This window comes from Hoplias malabaricus, chromosome 8 (assembly GCF_029633855.1).
Source record: "Hoplias malabaricus isolate fHopMal1 chromosome 8, fHopMal1.hap1, whole genome shotgun sequence".
NCBI lineage: Eukaryota > Metazoa > Chordata > Actinopteri > Characiformes > Erythrinidae > Hoplias > Hoplias malabaricus.
In genome coordinates, this window is record NC_089807.1 from 35,754,376 (window position 1) to 35,775,964 (window position 21,589).

Consider the following 21,589-nt stretch of genomic DNA (forward strand, 5'->3'; position numbering starts at 1 on the left):
ATGTTTTATAAACTTGCAACTTTTATATTATTCAAGCTGCTAGAATTTGAATATCATCACTGTCCAAAGAAAGAAATGTATCTCCATTTTTTTGGATTTTACTTCTTCATTTGAACACAGCAGCTGTCCTTTGTGTGAAAATGTTATGACGAATGGACAAATAGGAAAGCTCCCGAATTTTTTACCCTGAATTCCGAAGTTAAGGTTTTTTCCTTCTCCTGCAAATTGACTATTTTGGAGATACATATATATCTCGGAACAGTGACAATACATAACACTCTTGAATGTCTGCTATCCGAATGTCTCGATTATCAGAAGTATATTCTTACCTGAGAAGATGAATTAATCAATGAACTGGAGTACTGAAGTATTGTCAACTTTAGTCGTTAAAGGCATGTGTACAGTTGAATAGTGTTTCACATTTGAAACCTTTTGTCATTTGTTAACTGTTTTTGTAACAGTTTACACTTTAATACAAAGATTGCCATAAATATTCACTGTGAGGAGTGTTCCAGTTCTGCACGTAAAAAAAAACAACACGCACGTCTTGGCATATGACTACAACCAGTAATGTGCTATAGTGTGAAATAATACTTTTGTTAATTATAGACTGGAAATACGTCATCTCGTTATTTTATGAGACATGCGAGACTGTGCTATTTCTTGCATCCATTGTTTTTTAAGCAGCATTGAAAGCTTTAGTGCTTAAAATTCATCTTGAGAAAAGACCCTGCACACATTCACTTAAATACAAAATTAAACTAAAACAAAATCTCCACAGCAGTTCCACAGTACCATCTTTCATTTCTGTATCGTAGAGTGTATTGTTTACCCCCATCTCTGTGGTCTTCTTACAGTACAGGCCTGGAATGCTGTCTTGAATAAAAGCACCCAGCTGGTTTGGAATATTAGTATGCTTTAGTGCTGCTTACATGTAGTGCACAAAACATCAAGTGGCTATCTGATCACCTCTGAGCCTTTATAAAATTAAAGAAGCAATTGAGCCACAATGTGGCCCATGCCCATTTCATTCTCTGGGCACTTCATGTTATTGAACAGCTTCACTGTGTAGGTGCTGTTCTGAAGCAGCTCAGAGGAGCTCCTGTTAGAAATGTAAACTTTGAACACTGAGGAACAGGTGCAGCCATTTTGGTCACTTTCATTCAGCTTGACATGATGCAGGACAACACGGTGGTCAGAATTAAAGCCAACACTGGCCGCTTTGGCAGCTTCTTGTTTGTGTTTTATGTGGTGTTGGAGGAGCAGCGCTGGAGGAGCAGTGCATGGCACGTGTCACAGACTCTGACTGGTTTCGGCGAAGCAGGGAGTGGTAATTCGTTATCTGAGCAGGCGTTACAGAAGATCTCCCCACAGTTCCTACAGTGATGCTGGGAAGAAGAAAGGGAAAGATGAGCATATAGCAAATCCTTTAATGCTCATTGTGTCAGACAGTGTGGATTGGAACTTGTCCCTGTTTAAACCAATCCACACTGTCTGACACTCCCACAGAAACACTTACTGCTCTGAAAATAACTCCTTTATGAAAGATGGGCTGGAATCAGTAACCCAGTTAGATCAATAAAAGGGAGGGAGGGGGGCTTTAGAACAAATCTTGTTTCCTGTATAGAATTTAACATTTGACCCAAGCCCCTGGAGACTGGATGGATAAAGGACAGAGAGGACTTGCTAAAGCCTCTCATATGGGCCATGCAACACACTGAGTCTGGGTGCTACCACATGAGTCTTTTTGCTCTCTTCCAGCCCTGACTACCTTTAGGCACAAGCTCAATGAGAAACACATGGAAAAAGTGGGCCAACAGGTGTAAAAGGCTAGGGAGAGAAACACATTTTGTTTTAAATGTATATTATATTTTATATAGTTTGGTTTTGTTTGATAATGCCCACTGAGCCCATGCTCTCTTAATGTACATCAAAGTCAATGTAAGATCACTTCACTCCATGTTATGGGATAGGATGTGAAAATACTCATCGTGCACACAAATAAATGTTCTTTGACTGCACAAGGTAAGAGGTTTGTTACAATTATATGTTTATATTATAATGAATAATCATTGATTATAATAACCTTCGTAATCAGTACAATATAAATAGTAATGATATAATTTTAAACTACTACATTTATTTATGAGAAGTGGTGATAAAAAAGTGAAAGAAATGGACTACATCATTTAACATTTATTATCCCCATAAGTAAAATGTTGCAAAAATATTTAAAAAGCCTTTTGGTGATGAGTTTATTAACATTAAACTTTCATATCAAACCCTAGTGTATGATATTTTTTTAAATAAATATTAATTTTCAATCAAATTCTAAATAGTTGTGTTCAGGTATAAAACACAAAGATTTAAAGGAAGATATTTGGTGAAATATACTGGGACACAGTTCAGAGAAAGTGAATTGCTGTGTGTGGGCCTAACCTTCCTCCTGGAAATGGAGAACTCTTTCTCACAAAGTTTACAGTGTGTGGCATCTTTGTCCTTAAGCCACACCTGTCCACCCTAAAGTTTCAACATACAATTAACAGTAGTTATAAAATAGCATTCGTTAATTAGATCATAAATAATTTTTATTAACATGAGACAGGGAACATACCTGAAGTGCTTTATTGGCCTCCTTTATGTCCTCGATTTTCATTTTTGACCTGATATCAGAAAAGATATGGACCACATCAGTGAATACTGATAGAACACTGAAAACAACTACACTGCACACAAAAAAACCTAGAATCAATCCAGAAATTAATCTGATGGGTATCTGTGATAACTCACTCGCTGAGTTTGCAGCCGAGCTCCTCCAGAGCCTGCTCCTGCTCCTCACAAATCCCCTTCAGCTGTGTGTTTTCATCCTGTAACCTGTGAAACTCCTGCCAGAAAACAACACGACAGTTTCAACAATGCAAATCTGTGAGTTTGGCTGGACAATAATTTAATATCAATATATATCACAATATAAAATATTTCAATAATAATGATATGATTTTTAAACACATTTTCAATATTACATTATATATCATTTACAGCATCTTTCATTGACTGACGTTTATTGCAGGGCACAGTGCAATCAATTTAAGATTTGGTTTAAAAATATTATAATTGACAAAGCCAATAGTTTTTGTTTGTTGGTAATGTCATGTTTCTTGTTTGATTAAATAATTAATAAAATAATTAAGCATACATACAAAGAGATTTGTTGAAAAAAAAAAAAAAAAAATATATATATATATATATATATATATATATATACACACAAATATTTACATTAAAACACATATTTAATAAAAAATAATAGCTATTTCATCCTATTACTGGATTTAGCTCAGACATAATATACAAAGAACCCTCTGAAAAATAAACACATATATATTCTGGATTAAAATATGCAGATGTGTTTGTATTAAGTCTGTGCTCCTATTTTCTTCCTCCTAACAGTAGCATACAAATCTATGTGTTGTTACAAATCTATATTACCCATCTATATATATATATATCTAGAAGAACATAGACGATATCATATTCACTTTTTTGAGTGCAGTAATTTGCTGAGCCTCTGCACTCAGCTGGGCCACGGTTTCTCGCTCTCTCTCCAGGTCATTCTGTAGGGTTTGTCTCCATTCCCGCTCTATTTTCAAGTCTGTTTCCAGCTGCAACCTGCAGAAAAAGGAAATAATTCACAAGTAGCAGTTGAGTAATCCACAGATTCCTCAGAATTTTGACAATGGTTCAATAGTTCATGCCCATTATTAAAAGACAATATTGACACTAAACAGTTCAAACAATTCAAGTGATATTAGAATCTGAGCTGTGCCTAGGTCTCTGTTTAGAAGCAGGCACTGCAAATAATACAGAGCAGAAGAAAGAGAAGTGGGAAGACGAAGAGTGTAAACGGACTGGGTTGAAAGTGAAGTACAACAGCTTCTTAACTTACATCTGCTTCTCTCTCTGGGATATCTGCTTTTGGAGGCTGTCTGCTTTGTTGGCGAAGTCCTGCTTGAATCGGCGCATTCCATCCTCAGCGCTCAGACGGTCCCTCTCTGCCTCCTGCAATCTGGTGTAATTCAAACCAACTGGGTAAAACTGAGGCTCCAATCACAAGGGAAAGGTGGGGGGAATGGAATGGAACAAATGACTGAAATAAAAAGGGCCAAAATTCGACAGGCAAGCTGCCTCATGATAAGAGCGGCAAAAAATACGCAAAATAGCCAAACAAAAGAAAACTGAGCTGAACTGAAAATTTAGGAGAGGTTACGTCACAGTAACACTGTATTTGTCTGAGATTGACGGAAACATTTGGACAAATATCTTTCCCCACAAGACTGCAGTACAGTATTACTAACATTGAGCATAAGTAAAGGTGTAGTGTTGAAGATACCAAAAATAACCATAAAGACATGATTAGGAATATTTTAAAACATTTAAATTTATTGATGATCTGGATAAAAGACACAGTATATTCAGTGTCTTGTCTTGTTAAAACCGTACAGTCATATATATGCCATGTTACAGTACCACGAAGGGAGAACTTTGCTGGAACCACTAAACAATATGTGGAAAAACTTTATCCATAGTCAAACAAAAATCTAAAATTAGGCTAATATATAACAGCCAAACCCATTACTCTCACCACATCGCATACTGCCAACCACCTTGTGTTACATGACAAACAATAGTCTTTATCTTAATATCAGAAGGAAATATCTTTGACGAGTTTGTACTGATGTTCTGTATCTGTACTAGCACATTTAACAAAGGACATAGCAAGAGTCCGTGTCTGGCTGAGTAAATCTTTATCACTGTTTTTTTTGAAAATGTGAGTTTTGAATATCACAGTGCAGGGTAAAATGGTGGTTTTAACAAAGGGCAAAGGATGAGGAAAAAAAGCAAAAGGGAAGAACAAAAAGGGAAAGAGGATGTAAACATCAGTGAATTTCATCCAAAGCTTTGAAAACTTGTTAAGCAATGCACTTGTTAAAATTATCACAAATAAGATGGCGGTAAATCAATGGAGAAGAAAGGGAGGGATGGTGTGTGTGTGTGTGTGTGGACATAGACATGAAGCAAGCCTGACAGCACCACGTCACACAATCCAAAAACACAAAAACACTAACGCATGAGTGGCCAGGTGAAATAAACACATTCAGGACATCTACCAAGTAACACAACATGCAAACATGCTAGTCTGCTGCAGCATCATAGCTCCAGTCCCATTAGGCCTACACTGACTTTATTCAATGTGAACCCAAAACACAAACATTCCCAGAGGTGCATTCAGACTGGCAGTTGCTAAACTTTTCCACAAACAATGGTCTGAATTTGTTTTTGCAACACTCAAAAAGATTTTTGGATATGGTGTATTAAATTAAATACACTTGTCGTCCAAAACATTAATATTACCTCCTTGTTTAACAAATTATTTCTCATTTATTAGCCCCACTTTCCATATAGGTGCAGTGTAGTTGTACAATTACAGCCTGTATTTAATCTGTTGCTTGGCATAATTTTTTAGCCTAGTTCCAGCCTGTTCTTCAGTCTTCGTGACACCCACAGAGCAGGTTATTTTTTGTGTGGTGGATCATCAGCACTGATATAGGGATGAGTGGATCAGATACAGCAGTGCTGCTGGAATTTTTAAAACATCTCTGTGTCACTGTTGGACTGGGAATCCAACACCACCAGCATCCTCTGGGCATTTAAAAACTCCAGCAGCACTGCTGTATCTGATCCACTTGTATCAGCTCAACACACAACATGCAAACACAATGTCAGTGTTTCATTGGAGTGCTGAAAATGATACACCACCCAAACAATATCTGTTCTACGGTGGTCCTGACTGTTGAAAAACAGTGCTATATTGTGCTAACAAAGTATGCAGAGTACTGTGGGTCTGTGTAATCTCTAAATGTAGAACTACATACTTCAACTATATGGTCAGTAGGGCATATAAATGTGTGTAGAAACAAGTAGGTTATTTTAATTATATGGCTGATCAGTGTATATACCCACACATGAACAAAACCATATGGCATAATGTGGCAATACATACAGTAAAATCAAATGTGACCAAATAATATACAGTTTTATCTATGAATTATTTCAAAGACTTTTCTGGCCATATGAAACATGCCTTGAAATCCAACCCATTTTCACTCAACAACACTGGGTAGTGTAAACGTTCTCATGACTGGTTTACAGGTTTCAGCTCACTGTTTATGTCCAATTCTTTTGGGCTGCACCAGCTAATTTACGCTAATTAAAAGGTAGGCAAATTAACTACTACATCCGTATCTAACCAAATAGCTACCTTCAGATCCACTCCGAAGACCGTCAACACAATCCTGCAATAAATGCTTAACATGCTCGCTCTAGCTATCACAATAGGCTACTTATTAGTATGTTTAAAAAACATGACATTTCTTCCAGCAAATCGTCTTACATGCATTTAAAAATACATGCATCTTCACAGGAGCTGTGGAAGTGTATCGTAGTGTTGGCTGTAAATGACAATTAGATTAAGTTAAAAATAAACCAGACAGAAGCGTTTTCTAAAGAAGTAGTAATTTACTCTAAAAAAATCCTTCTTCACATACTTCAGTTACGGAAGGTGAATCTTTGCAAATTACTCCAAGATATCTTTGCATTTCTAATGGGTGCAAATGAGAAGGTGCATTTCACATTGCCTGTATGGAACTGCACAAATGCTTTATAGACATACACATTACATTTTTTTTTTTAACTAAATATTATTTAGAATAATACTTAGCAATTTAATTTGTAGTATTATTTATTTATTGCCACATTACGCCATATATTCAATTATATATTTATTTAAATCAATTCGACTGGAGTGTGGACAAAAATATACACAAACACATAGGGGCTGGGAATGAACGTCTATAAACATCTGGTTATGGGTAAACATTACTGAAAAACTCAAGTAGACCTTTTTTTGTTTATGCTTGCAGGAGTAAACAACTGCTCACAATAAACTGTGTGCACTACTACTCTGAATGCATATCAGGAATATAGCTTTGCATTACACCAGGCAATACTGGATATCACCCACCTTTGCTCTAGTTGCCTCATAGTAGCGGTTATCTGATTGGTCTTCTCCTCCAGTCGTGCAATCATATCATTTTTCTGTTTCATGCCATCATCAGAAGACTGTTGATAATGAAAGTAATAATATAGTTGTGTCTTCTTGGTCAAGCATAACATTTTGTTTTAAAGGGTTTTGGTTTCAGGATGTAAAACTGATAGCAAGGGCACCTGCATTTTTTGGTACATCTCCACGTTGATGGCCTTAACCTCATCTAACTGTTGCCGGAGTCCAATCAAAGTGTCCTGCTTTTCATGGATATCCTTCTCCAACAGCTTCATGGCCAGCTCCATCTCCTGCTTCATGCTGACCTGCACGACTAGCTCATTCTCCACGTCCTACAAACATATTGATAATTTAGAAGTTAAATGTAGACATCTACTGATGTATTTTGAAATATGTTACAGTACAAAGATCTCTCACTATGATTTATTGCATATTAAAATCAGGGTCATAATATTTGTCTGTTAACAGTGAAGACAGGAAGGTGTGTCTCAAGGTTCAGTGCTGAAACCCTTTAAATTTTCAAAGCTGTAAAAGTTAAGAAACAGTTTATGCCAGTTTAAAAGTAGATGTCTCTATCACACATTACTGAATGCAGACCTGCCGGAGCTGACACTCCTCTCTCAGCTGCCTTCTTGCTTCATTGTACATTTCATCCAGGCCCTGCCTGGACTGCTTATACGTGTCCAGCTCACAGCTCATGTCACCCTTCGTAACCTGCGCAAAGACAGGTTTCATTTGTAAGCTTTGGATTTATTTCAATAAAAATATATTGAAATGTTTGGAAATATTGAAAGATTATATTTAAGAAACTACAACACTCAAAATGCATTCCAACTGCCCTCACTAAAGCAAGTAAATAAATCAAGAACATGTTCTATTTTTGTCTTTGTTTGCAGAAAGAAAATCATGATGTGTGTTACCTCGAGGCGCTGCTGAGCCTTCATGGCAATTACTGAGTTCTCTGTCCTGAGCTGGTGGTTTTCCTCCTGCAGTTTGATGATGTTGTTTTTTGCTATAGCCAACTACAGGAAAGAGAAACAATTACTGATATTGCATCCGGCTGCACAGATCACAATACACATTATTTGAAATTCTTGGAAACCTAAAGTACCTCCTCAATGAGCTTAGAATTTGATTTCTCTAATGAGTCCACACGTCCCTGAAGACCCTGAACAGTGGAACTAGGACAGAAAACAGTAACAAAAGACTTTTTAAAAGACACCTGTACATTAATAATTTAAAAATTGAATATCATCATTCATCTGTTATTTTCTTATGTTAGAGTAAAAGTTAAGCTCACTTGAGCTGTCTGTTTAGTTCTTCTACATAGTTCTTCTGGTCCAATATTGCTGCAATTTGTCCATTTCTATTAAATGAACAATAAAAAAATGTATTATTAGATGGATTAGGTGATACATCATTCATAAGAAAAGCTCCAATTTTTCTCCGTCAAACCAAAAAGGGGAAATTTCATATACACATTTTTTATTAGCTTACTTTAATAATTAAGCAGACGTTTACCTTTCTTCACTTCGGTAGTCATCAATGTCATTTTTCAAGTACATGGAAAAGTCGATCACTCCCACCTATGTAAAAAAAAAAAAAAAAACACATTATACTAAGTTAACAGACCAAAAAAGCTTATCAAAACATAACAGGCCAAATTTACATATGAAAATGTAATTATCCTTTCTGCAAATTGTGTTTCTTTAAAGTACAGACCATTGGCAGTACAGCAAATGGCCACCTACACATTTTGTAACATTGGACCTAATCAATTAGGCCCATTTTAAATTTTTACATTTACTTTAGATAACACTTTAATAACACAGATCCCCATTACATGACATAATAAAACAAACATTCAGTTTAAATCAAAGCAAATTCTTCTTACCTGTGTGTCCAGGTCTTCACCCTTCACACACAAGTTGGCATCAATTACATTGAGTCCCACCAGGAGACCAACAATGACGGCTCCCTCCTCCTCCAGCATGACTGCAGAGCTTTCATAGAAATCACTGTAAAATGATTCAAATTTAAAAAATAAATATATAAGGTTGACAGTGAACACTGGCTGATCTACAAAAAAAAAATAAAAATAAAAAATGCATTTACATAACATACCAGTAAATTAAAAGGAAGGGAGTGTTTGTGTGGTGAAGTCTCCCAAGGTAGAAACAGAAGTGTAAAAGTGTTTCAGTGTTTTTCAAAATTAACATCTGCTACATCTGTACCGTACACATATTATACACACACACACACACACATATAATAAAATGTAGCCTATAGCCTCAGTAGTTAAACCACCACATATGCCAACATGCTGTTAATAAACTGCCAGTGTTTTTAATTTTTGACAAAATTCTGCAAATACCCAGTGACTTCTATTACTGTTTAGTCAGATTACAAAACTGAGTGAAAGTTCAGGTGAAGATTTATTAAAATTATATCTTGTAGTCATTAATCATAGTCTGCAGATTACCAAATTAAAACATTATATAAATATGCAATGCAAACACGTTGTACAAAGAAAAACTGAATTAAACCAGTAGCAATCCTAAACTAATTTTAAGATCAAATTGTCCCCATCACTGTGTATAAAAACAATAAGTTCCTCACCTCAGTATGTCTTTCCTGGTAATGAGAACACGCAGGTAGTCTGCTAATCTCTTCTGCATCAGTGCCAGTCTGAGCCATGCCCTTGCTCTGCCCAGTGGAGTCCTAACCAACACAAACACACAGTGTGACAAAGTGCTCTATCCAAAGTTTCTTAACTGAAACACAATGCAGTAAGTAGCAGGGGTATTTTTGGATAAATCTGTTGCTTTTATCCAAATTATCTAGTTATCATTTAAAGATCTGCACAGTTTTTCAAAATCTGTAAAAAGTGTAAATATTCCTGCAAATAATTTTGGTTAACATCTTATCCACTCTAAAAACATATAAAGCCAGGTGTTCATATCATGACCAAATTCCTAAACCTTAACCACTGTTACCATGTTCATTATACCACTGTTTAATTTTAATAAAGATATTTAAAAAAAAAAAGATTTAAATAATATGTAAAGGTTTTAAAACATTCATTTAAAGTGGATTCACCATTGTACACAATGATGTTTTTTAATGTTCCTGTTTCATTTCCTACTATCAGCTCAACAAATCGCATACCAAGTGTCAACACTGTGTTTGTTCATGTAAAAACAGTTTAAAACAAAGTTTAGTGTGTTATATTGATTAAAAAGATCTAGGCTGACATTAGGGCGACTACAAAAAGAAGCTATATTACAGCTGCAATAAATATCTAAACTCTAATGTTGTCATTCAATTCTAATCATCTTTGGGTATAATCTCATTATTCCTATTTTAAGCTACCTGTCTTTTTCATATTATCCACAATACACAACTTTCTTGACAAATTTAGTTTGTTTGCTTGTTTGATTAATCTCTTTATTATAAGAAGTAACACTCTCCAGTGTGAATCATCTGTATACATCACTTTATAACGCTTACTGGATGCGCAAACTTGCACAGATCACAAAAAGTGCAGTTACAAGAACTTGGGGTGGCTATATTTCAAATCCTCCTCCTGACAATGCTCCAGGGCTACCAGATTTTTTATCAGTTGCAGGTTTCATTTGTGTCATGAAACTTGAACTGAAATTTACACTTCCCCTTTCAGATTTAATGTGTCTGTAAACAGCAGGCGCAAAAAAAAAAAAAAAAAAAAAAGAGTGGAGTGGTGGGTGTTTTCCACAGCTGTGTACAGCTTTCATTTGTGCTTTATGGTATCTTTCATACTTCATGCATTTACAGAGGACAAGATTTGGCAGGTTTAGATAAGGTCTCTATATGAAAGATAGAATTCCAGTTGAGATTCTTGAGGAAGAACTGAAAATAAGACAGAAGACAGTTTTCTGTAAACAAGCCTGATATTAGAAGTATTTTAGAAACAATTACATAAACGGCAATGAACCAAGTATCTCTTAAAAATGCTATAAGCATAATACTGTGAGTATGGCGCTGATTAAGCATGCTTTGATTCGTACTTAAGGCCAGGTAAATCTCGAACACTGGTGGCAATCTCTCCTGCCTCTGGACACAGCTTCTCCACCATTTCCAAAGGACCCCACAATGACTTGTTGTATCCAAGAAAGGTCTTCTTCACTAAAACCAGAGAACAGTATGACATTTTTATGGGCGTGTAGCAAATGAGTCATAAGTAGACAGTGCAATTATTTATTTTATTTATTTTGACCGAGGGTATTCTGATCATTAACCTACTGCCAAATATAATAATGAAACATCGGTCGGTCAGCGCTAACATTTGAGGCGATTCATTTGTGATTCACTAACTTTACTGGAAAAAGTGAATTCAAAGACTTCAAGGGAGACGCTGCTACTGGTTTTAGCTATGCAATGTACTGCTGTCTATTTTTACAGATAGAACTATTGTAAAATGTTTGAAACCACAACACAAGTCCATTTTGCTTACTCCTAAGTGTGCAAAGCAAACTTACCAAAACTAAAGCTACATTTGAGCTAAAGGTTAGGGTGAATAAATATTATTCTTGGCAAACGACTGTCATTTTCAAGTTCAGAACCGCTTCTTCTTGGAGAAAACCCTATTACCCGTAAGCTCTTGTCCACACTGAGGCTTAATCATTATATGGAAAAGTCATACATTACACAGGCAGCTGAAGGCACTTAGTGCTGACTGCTGTACCTTTGAGGCCATGCTTCAGACAGTGCTCCATGACAACAAAGAACTGCTGTAGAGGCGGGTAGTCAGAGTCCAGGGTCCGCCCAAAGCTGAGAGCCGACTCAATCAGACCTTTAATGCTAAGCTTGGCCATGTTGAGCAGGTTGGCTCTTTCCATTGCCATAGGGTCACGGAAGGCTGGAAGACAAAAGCAAATAAAACTCTTGTTGACAGAGTAACAACTGTGTGGTTCTGAAACTCTCGTAAAGGTTGAAGCTAAACTGTTGTCTAGTGTGACAGAGTGTAATTAATATATTATAAGTAGTTTTTAAAAGTAAAAATGCACTAATACAAGGCAGTGTAGTTATTCACACACACAAACACACACACACACTCTTTGAAACACTTGAAGCAAAACGTAAATGAGCAATGAGAAGGTAAAAGCAAGCTCAACTTCAACCAGTGAGAAGTTGAAAGAACACTTTGTAAATGTGTGTGTCGTTATACATATTAATAAACACACATACACTGGGGAACCTAGCAGTGACAACTTCCATTTGGCATCATATTTCACATCCTTGTGGTTTTGTTCATAAAGCCTACAGGCAAAATGGCGGTTATAAAAGAAAGTCAAACAAACATCCCAAACAAAGGGGAAATTCACCAGTTTTTAAAAATGAACCTAACCGTTGCAATGAAACTTAATCCAGTACAAAACCTACAGTGGTGATAGGGGTCAAAATGCTTAATGCACAAATAATACTTTACTTTCTATACAAAATAAATAAATAAATAAATAACCCTACATTTATTTGTACTATTCTTAATGGAAAAATATTGCTGAATCTTAAAAAAAAATTAACTAATTAAAAAAAAAACGTATTCAAGTTATCTTTGAGGACTGCCTTAAAAGGTCGAAATGTACCATTTGATGTATCATTCATTCATTCATTCTCTGAAACCACTTATCCAGTTCAGGGTCACGGTGGGTCCAGAGCCTACCTGGAATCATTGGGCGCAAGGCGGGAATACACCCTGGAGGGGGCGCCAGTCCTTCACAGGGCAACACATACTCACACATTCACTCACTCACACACACACACACACACCTACGGACACTTTTGAGTCGCCAATCCACCTACAAACGTGTGTTTTTTGGACTGTGGGAGGAAACCGGAGCACCTGGAGGAAACCCACGCGGACACGGGGAGAACACACCAACTCCTCACAGACAGTCACCCGGAGCAGAAACGAACACACAACCTCCAGGCCCCTGGAGCTGTGTGACTGCAACACTACCTGCTGCGCCACCGTGCTGCCCCTTGATGTATCATGAAGTTATTTAAAAAAGAAAAAGCACAAACTTTTTTTTTTTATCAAAAAGACATATTCTCATTTTACATTTGGATGACAGATTCCTATCAATGCACCATTCTGACCAACCCCCTGCATCCATTTATATCACACCCCTATGAATGAGTGTTTACATATTAATCACCATCAAAATCGCACATACTGAAGAAACAATTAAGATTGACATTTTCAAAGCAAAATTTCTCAGTGTTGTTTGCTAGGGTTATAATTGCGCACTGATGTGGTAATAAATACCAGACATGCAAACTGTTACATAATTAATTCTACTTATTGGTGGACTGGGGTTGGTCTGCAGCCCTGTGTCCAGCTGTGACCCTAAAGGACAGTGGTTATACACATAGCATGAGTATTTAACACCCTTTCTGACCCTCATTAAAACCATTTTACCCGCTACTCTTGATAAAAATAGCCCAGAAGCCAATGACATCATTCCAAAGGGAGGATAACAAAACAGCACACGAGAACCAAAGAAACCCCCCACAGAGCCGGGTCCTAACGGAAAGAGACAGATGAGTGGGCTCCTTTTAGTGGGGAACTGGAGAACCTGGGTTTGGTTCTACATTTTCATTCAGAAACAATGTAGAAATAGGAGCTGCATCAGTGAGGAGGCTAATGGTGTTAGATATCAAATAATTCTGATTATAATAAAATATGAGACAAACAAACGTTCTCCAGCTCTTCTAAATTTTAAACCCAATTCCAGACTTGCTTTAACTGTTTGTTTTAATAATAACAAAGAAACCCTGTGGATATTTAATCATTAACAGAAAGCACGAAGCTTAAAAAGGCTCCTTATTCCAATTTTACGTTCCACCTTAAATTATGTAACTTTTACAAATTAACGGCTGCACAATTTAAGGTGGATGTGAAAATCGAGCGAGACGTCAATCTCAGTCTGGAACAGCGGCAGGTCACAGCCGCACAACGCGGATAACGATCAGGCGAAGCTCCGAGGAGCTTCTGCACAATTTAAGGTGGAACGAAAAAATAGAACACGGATAATGTGAAGCCAACGTCGGCTTCACAGAATTATATGATACTGCTCCATTTAAGATGGAATAGGCAAATACGATAACAAGTGAACTGAACAAAGCCCAGCTCTTACCCGTACCGCTCCATTCGTGAGGAAACGTGGAGGTTTTCTGCTCCTTGGGGAGGCTGTGGATGCCTCCAGAAATGGTCTCCGACGCTTTCCGAGCTAAAGCGAAAATAGGCGCCTGCCATCTCCCGTCCGCGGGTTTCGCAGCGCTCTTGTCCCCGCCGCCACGGTCCTCCTGCAGCCGCAGGATCCCGAACACATGCCGCTCCTTACTGCCCTCCGCCTCCGACAGAGAGACCTCCGGCTCCGCAGGTGTGGCCATGGCCGAGAGACGGAGAACAGGCCAATCTCTCCCGTTCACTTTCACCTGACAACCGCCACCGCGGACATCTCCCAAACAGCGACCGGAGGTACGAGGAACGCTCACTCTCAGATTCACGCCTAAAGTCCTCGGATAACGACTCTTAAAATCCCAAAAGACGTGTGAGTTTACACTAAACAGCAGCGCTCCGAATAAAGCGCCACATCGCGGGTTTGTTTACAGCGGAGCCACAAGGCTAACGTCATAGAATTTACACAGGACCATCAGCGACATCTGCAGGCGATTTAAAGAATTACACCTCAATCCACATCCAGTCCAACAAAACCAAAGAAAGAGAAATAGACAGAAAAACAGCTAAAAAGACGAACACATTCTCCATATCTTCATCCTGATCAAGGTCGCGGTGTGTCCAGAGCACACATGGAATCACTGGACTCAAGGCATGAACACAGCACGGACCGAGCACCAGTACATCACAGGGCACTACACACTCACATATTCACTCACACCCATGGACACTTTTGAATAACCAATCCACCTTTTGAACTGTGGGAGGAAACCAGCACTTTCAGAGGAAACCTACGCAGACACTGTGACAACACACCAAACTCCTCACAGGCCCAAACCCACAACCACAGAACCCTGCTACCCGCTTCTCCACCTTTCATATTCTCTTTACAAATGATACTTTTTACCTTGTTTTGTCCAATCCCATCTTTTTATTCCAAAATGTGTTGTAGGCATCTGTTTAAAATTTGTATACATTTGCAAAATACAATCAAATCCTTCATCCAAATAATAATACAAAATATTTGTATGTACTTTGTCAGTTAAATAAGTTTAATACAGTTAGCAAATCAAAGATTCTTGCTTTAATTAACATTTTATAAAATATCCCAACTTTGTAACTGTAAATGTTCACAACTGATATGCAAATCAAAAGTGATATTTGTTAACAACTTATGGACATTTTGAGCAGTTTTTTTGACAGAAAGGTGCTAGATCGCAGTGCATTTCACAAACCTGGTTTTGACATTTCAACAGATTTAAGACTAAAGTCAAGTATGTCTAACAGAAGAGAGCTATCATGTGTAAAGTCATTATTAACTGTAAATTTTAGCCCACGATGACATTGCATTACATTATATTATGCTTAAGGTTTTTTAGATATGTCTCAGTTTGGTCTAATGTTAAACAGTTAAACTGAAAATTCCTGCTTTGTAAAGAGCAAACCCTAGCAAACTGCTGTATCTTACCTTGACAGTAGGCCAGACGCTCCATGCTCTCGCTGTGGGTGATGCCCCAGCGGTGCAGACTCTGAGGGGAGTACATTTGTGCTTGTTCTCCTTGTTCCAACACTTGGTCAGTCCTGTAGCCTGACCTCACCCTTTGCATACACTACACTGTATATGTGCAGACCTGAAGCACAGATTGCAAAGATGGTATTCTTCAAATCACTGCAAAAAAAGCGTGTTATCAAAGCAAGACAACTGAAGCTAAGGGGATATGCAAATGACTGAAATTACATAACACGCCCAACCTTTTAGTGCTACTCCAAATCATACCGTAAACATAATAACTGTGAAGCTGCTATACACATGGACTGACTTGAATCCATTTCCTAGCTGGATTTCCACACTGAGACCCCTGAGACTCCTGCGTTCTTGCTGCTGCCCTGCCCTGTCAGTGTCAGGCTGTCTGTCATATGACTGTTATTTCCTGCCTCTCTCTTCCCCTCCTGTTTGACAGTCACTCACATGGTGGGGATTAGCATGGATGTGAACTCAGGGCAGGAGGAGGGGGGAGGGCGCACACACACAAAAACAAACATGGATGTATTTTTACACAGGAGGAAACCATGCATTAAAATCACCACAGATGTTCAGAACAAGCATGCATATAGTAAAGCTGAAAACAAGGGCTGCATCTGAAATGGCTCTGTACTTCCTACGTAGTACACTTGGTTCCTACATCCAGGGCATAATATGATTAATAATGGGTCATGTGGGAACCAGAAACTTGTTCACGTTTCCCTTCTGAACATAATAAATGTGCTCTATTAAATGCATAAGTCGTTATGTCAAGATTTACATAGTGCACTATGTAGGGAGTAGGGAGCCATTTGAGATTCAGCCAAAGCATCGTCTCTGCTGTGGCACCAGTCTGTGCCATACCATGCACGTGACTCCTTAGAATCAGAGCCAGTCAGCAGATTTCAGCCAAACAACTCACATAGGGTCAGTCTCAAATGGTTCCCTACTTCCTTTATAGTGCCCTATGTAGTGCAGACTCTACACACACACAACAGTGTTTATATATCTAGAAACCGACTTTTATTTGACCATACGCTGTACAGCTGTCTAAAATATAGCCGTGTTCGATGCAGAAACATAGCTTCAAGATATAAACACTATACAGGGAGCAGGGAGACATTTGGGATTCAACCACACTCACACAGATGCACTCACCCGTACGCGACGGCTAGACGCGGCGGTGTGAAGGTGTGGAGGATCATTTGCTGCAGTGAAGGAGATGATTTCTCCTGAAGCACACGCGCACACACGGTGCAGCAGGAGCAGACACTATTCGGTGGAGCTATACCAACATGGGGCGGGGTCAATACTAGGGAGAGGCGGGGATACACGCGCCAGTCAACCAATAAGAGGTAAGCTCTAGCACTGAGGAAGTAGTGCTGAGTGACCCAGCACTAAAAGAATAAGCCCAAGCAAATAAAACAACCTTTAGAAATGTTGGACACATTTAGTAAAATTATATTGAACTAAATGAAAATAATACCGGCATAAGAGTCTTTGTGCACTGTATTCATCGATTAAACCACCTGTTTGCAATTTTTTATTTATATTTTAATTTTGATTCTAATTGTGATTGCAATATTAACTCTTTAATATGTTATTATTTTTTGCCATAACAGAATTCTGTAAAGCACTTTGAGCTGCATTTATGTATGAAAAGTGCTATACAAATAAGGACTATTATTATTATCATTTATTTATTTATTTATTTATTTATTATAAAATCCCATTGTTATTTCCAAGGAAATATAGATGTAACTACACTTTCATTGGCCTCTATCTCCACATACTCTACAAGTTGATGGGGTTAGTCATTTAAGTTTATGGCCTAAGAAACCCTGGCTGTCTGAATTTTGCCAGACTGCAATTTCAAAGCAGAAACACTCAGCTATGTATCTGACTGTTTATTTTGCACATGATGTGTCCCTTGGTATATAAACAACAGTAAATGGACATGTTAACAAAGTGAACAAAAATTGATGTTCACAGGAGGAGGTCTTAAAATGTATCAACATTTACAGGAATATAGTATGTGTGCATTTATTGAGTTAGAAAATCAACAAAACATGTCTAAGAGAGCCCAACATTTTTTTCATATAAATATAGTGCATTAAAATCACTATTTCTGATTTAAATAAATTAATGATATCCAATATATTTAATATATAATTCTTGAATTGTTTACTGGGTGTGTATTATTATTATTATTATTATTATTATTATTAAGTAACATTTTCAAATGTGTATGTACTTAAGTCACCGCGAGCCTGAACTGGATAAGTGGTTACAGATAATGAATGAATGAATGAATGAATATGTACATAAGTGTTTAATAGTTAATGTTTGTATTATATACTTTCAGTTTATGACTAACTCCATAGAGAAAGAGAGAGAGAGAGAGAGAAAGAGAGAGAGAGAGAGAGAGAGACTGTGGTACATTACCGGCTAATACAGTTATTTATCCTATTGCTCTTTGGGTGCGGTGGCATTTTTCTTCCATAAGATGGCGCTATTAGACAAAATATTTGATGTGTCTATTCATGCGCTATCTAGAGTGACAGCTGTGACTTTTTCTTTAGAAAAGGTGGTCTGTGAGATGTGCAGGGCACTAGGCCATTTATTTTCATTAAAAACAATCTGTCTCAGGATACATCCACATCCCAACGGCATAACATTAAAATAAACATAAAATAAAGCAAGTCTTTGTGGCAAAAACAGTCATCATAGCCAGGTTCGTATGTATGTACATGTGTTTTCAACTAGATTGAATTAAACATGTATTGTAGACATAAATGTGCTTTTATTGTCATTGGACAATGTACAATGGAAATTATGCCTCCTATTCGAGGAAGTGAACGCACACCCAAGAACATTAGGCCATGACTGAACCCTAAACGATGGCACTTTTCCACTGCATGGTACCTACACTAGTTGATTCTACTCACATTTTGACTAGACTCTACTTGGTTTGTTCTCCACTACAATGGCTCCCACCTGAAATGTAATCAGTGAACTGTGGGAACTGCTAGCTTTGGAAACCACAACAGTGGTGGCAGTAACATTGAGCATTGTTTACTTATTTTGTATTTGCATATTGTTTTTGGGAGTGAACACTGCTCTGAGCACTATATTAAACTTTTAGATTAGAGTTCATTTGTTCCTTCTTGCATTGTCCAGCTCTAGCTGGTTTCATCCTTAAGCCAGCAATCCAAGAGATGTTTGTACCACTTCGTAATTTTTCGAGGTGCCCTTTTGAGTTGGATTCAAACAAACCCGATTACTACTGTACACTATAAAAATTTCAGCTTAAAATATTGAGTTAAATCCAAATAGAATGACTATTTCAAGTCATAACTTTGAGTCAAGTTTGGCTTTGAATTCCTTTCTGCAAGTTGATTTGACTTTAAACTGCTTGTTATTTCAATTAAATACCTACGTTGAAAATTATGCAGTTATTGCATTTCACGTGGGTATTTAAGTTTACAAAAAGCAAATATTAACATTTCTTTTTTATTATTATTATTTAATTATTATGACAACCAGTATCAAAAACTACCTGGCTACTTAACTGCCTTTAACACACTTTGTTAAAACTCTCTGAAATGAACATCAGAGAATAAGACCAAGCAACAATTAGGTACAGCCTATAAAGATAATCAGCCGGAACCTCTCCAAAGCTGCTGTGTTTCAATCTGAGGGTGAGGCCTTGTACAAAACACAGTTCTTGCTGCAAAGAAAGACCTAATTGTCCCAAACACCAATTACCAATTACATAAACACATCCCATATATTACTCCCACCCCCACAGCACACAACAATGAAGATAAATCCCCAAAATAAAGCCTAAAAAGGTGAACAAGCTGGGCCCGCCGTGCATGCTGGGAGCTCTTCCTGAGCCTACCAAAGCCCGCCCACAGCCATAACTCACCATTTCAAGTTAATTTCACTTCGTCAAATTTCCTTTTCATTGGAGCAATTTAAAAACTTGAAAAGTTGAAAACTCATAAAATCCAGTTGAAATCACAAAACTTAATTTGATAAGTTAAAGTAAATGACAAAACGTTGTTGTCATGACTTATTTGTTAACTAATATTTTCCAACGCTGCTTGGAGATTTACAAATGGCTGGATTTCTGCATTTCCTTGTGACTGACAAAACTCATTTTACATGTCACGGTTTAGTCCCTGCTCAGTTTGTTTGGAACTATGAGTCAGCAGATGGCAGTAGGATAGGTACCATGCAGTGGAACACCCCCATTAGATAACAGTGTTCTTGGGTGCTGATTGATCGACATAGTGTAGTATGTACTCTGCCTACGGGTCCAGAACCTGGATCAACGTCCTTGTCAGGAGTTGCCTGTTGTACTGGAAGTGGATGCCTGTACCAGCATACGCAATTGTCCATGCAAAGTCATAACCACTGGGCTATGCAACCTAAATATCATGTGACATAATAGATACCTGGCATTGAATCTGATGTCATCATCTGATGCTAAAAACCTCTCCAAGTTTCAGTGTGACCTCATTCAATGTATTTCGCAGCTCTTCTATCATCAGCTGCTGGGCCTCTATTTGCTCACATGGTGTATCCAAAGCTGATAGTTCTAGTTTTGCATTATAAACAAAGCAGTGACCACAATACTACAAGCAACAATATAAATGTATATTTTCCTCTTTAGTTAATTCATCATCTAGCCATTGTGTTCCCTGCTGGCAGACAGTAGTTGTTCCTGGCAAACATCAAAAACTATTCAAGCATTGTCACCCACTTTGAATGACATCCATGCAGACAAAATATCTACTACACTCTTTAACACTTAATTTGATCACTAATAGTGTTGGTTTAACACAGATGGATTTGCTGTGTACATGTAGTGCCACTGTAACACCTTCCAACATTTTCAGAGGTAGCTCTGTCCAGGGTGTGTTTCTGCCTTGCACCCTGACTCCAAATAGGCACACTGCAACACTGAATTGGATAAGCTGTTATAGACAAAGAATTAAAGAATAAATGAATGAATGACAGTATTAGTTTCAGCTAATGTTATGCTATGTATGTTTACCTATGTCAATCCATTCATTCATTATCCAGTTCAGAGTTGCGGTGGTTCTGGAGCCTACCCGGAATCATTGGGCGCAAGGCACATATACACCCTGGAGGGGGCGCCAGCCCTTCACAGGAACCCATCCTTCAGAGAAACATTATTCCCACACTCTGTGCCTTTATTCACAGAGCAATTTTTCTTTGTATTTCACCTGTAGGGTGGCAGACGTTAAAGTGAAGAGCTATTGATTGAATGGACTTTCACTAAATTGACTCAAGAAATGGCCGTCAGTGAGAGCTCCATCAAACAGTGTTGTATTCATGAATGTTTAATACTGGTTGGACTTATTGGCTCCCTGACTTATTCATGTCCTCTTTTCAAATGCTGGAGAAAAAAAAGTGAATGGCAAGGTAAATATAAGAATAATATAGCAGTAGATTATTTCAGTAGCATTCATATTGTTCTTTTAATAAATTTACATTGACATTGACATGGAAAGTGTCAGAAGTGACAGAAGGGCAAAAAAAATTCAAATAAAAAAATAAAGTCATTACATAGGGTCTGATGTAAAATGGTACATTAGAGAAACGTATCAGCTATGATTTCCGTATGGTATTAATGGCATTATCTGCAGTGTAAATATAGCTTATTTAATACCCAAAATGACAAATGAAGCTA

The 21,589-nt window shown here is 37.6% G+C and overlaps 1 protein-coding gene across 7 annotated transcripts; it reads right to left on the reverse strand.

Annotated features, from left to right (window-relative positions):
* Nucleotides 1-381: 381 nt before the first annotated feature.
* On the reverse strand, nt 382-17,156 carry rufy2 (RUN and FYVE domain containing 2). Of its 7 annotated transcripts, none has more exons than XM_066678221.1 (19): nt 17,023-17,156; nt 15,811-15,973; nt 11,844-12,017; nt 11,167-11,284; nt 9,740-9,841; nt 9,015-9,138; nt 8,642-8,706; nt 8,421-8,486; nt 8,232-8,301; nt 8,041-8,142; nt 7,718-7,834; nt 7,285-7,452; nt 7,082-7,179; nt 3,947-4,066; nt 3,540-3,669; nt 2,791-2,885; nt 2,615-2,663; nt 2,440-2,520; nt 389-1,388 (listed from the first exon to the last, which is right to left on the reverse strand). In XM_066678221.1, exons 2-19 carry the CDS (start codon nt 15,947-15,949, stop codon nt 1,245-1,247), a joined length of 1,962 nt encoding a protein of 653 aa, XP_066534318.1. In that variant the 5' UTR covers nt 15,950-15,973; nt 17,023-17,156; the 3' UTR covers nt 389-1,244. The 7 variants fall into 7 exon arrangements, with proteins under 7 accessions (XP_066534317.1, XP_066534316.1, XP_066534318.1 ...); XM_066678222.1 differs by lacking the exon at nt 17,023-17,156 and adding an exon at nt 16,095-16,256; XM_066678224.1 differs by lacking the exon at nt 17,023-17,156 and adding an exon at nt 16,120-16,249.
* Nucleotides 17,157-21,589: the final 4,433 nt, after the last annotated feature.

What these genes read in the sequence shown, in the direction of transcription:
- rufy2 (XM_066678219.1), bottom strand. Translation starts at nt 14,554, where the DNA reads ATGGCCACACCTGCGGAGCCGGAGGTCTCTCTGTCGGAGGCGGAGGGC. An exon ending in AGGAGTGTCAGCTCCGGCAG is followed by an intron (nt 7,453 to 7,717) that starts GTCTGCATTCAG and finishes ATATGTTTGTAG; the next exon opens with GACGTGGAGAATGAGCTAGT. An exon ending in AGATGTACCAAAAAATGCAG is followed by an intron (nt 7,180 to 7,284) that starts GTGCCCTTGCTA and finishes CATTATCAACAG; the next exon opens with TCTTCTGATGATGGCATGAA.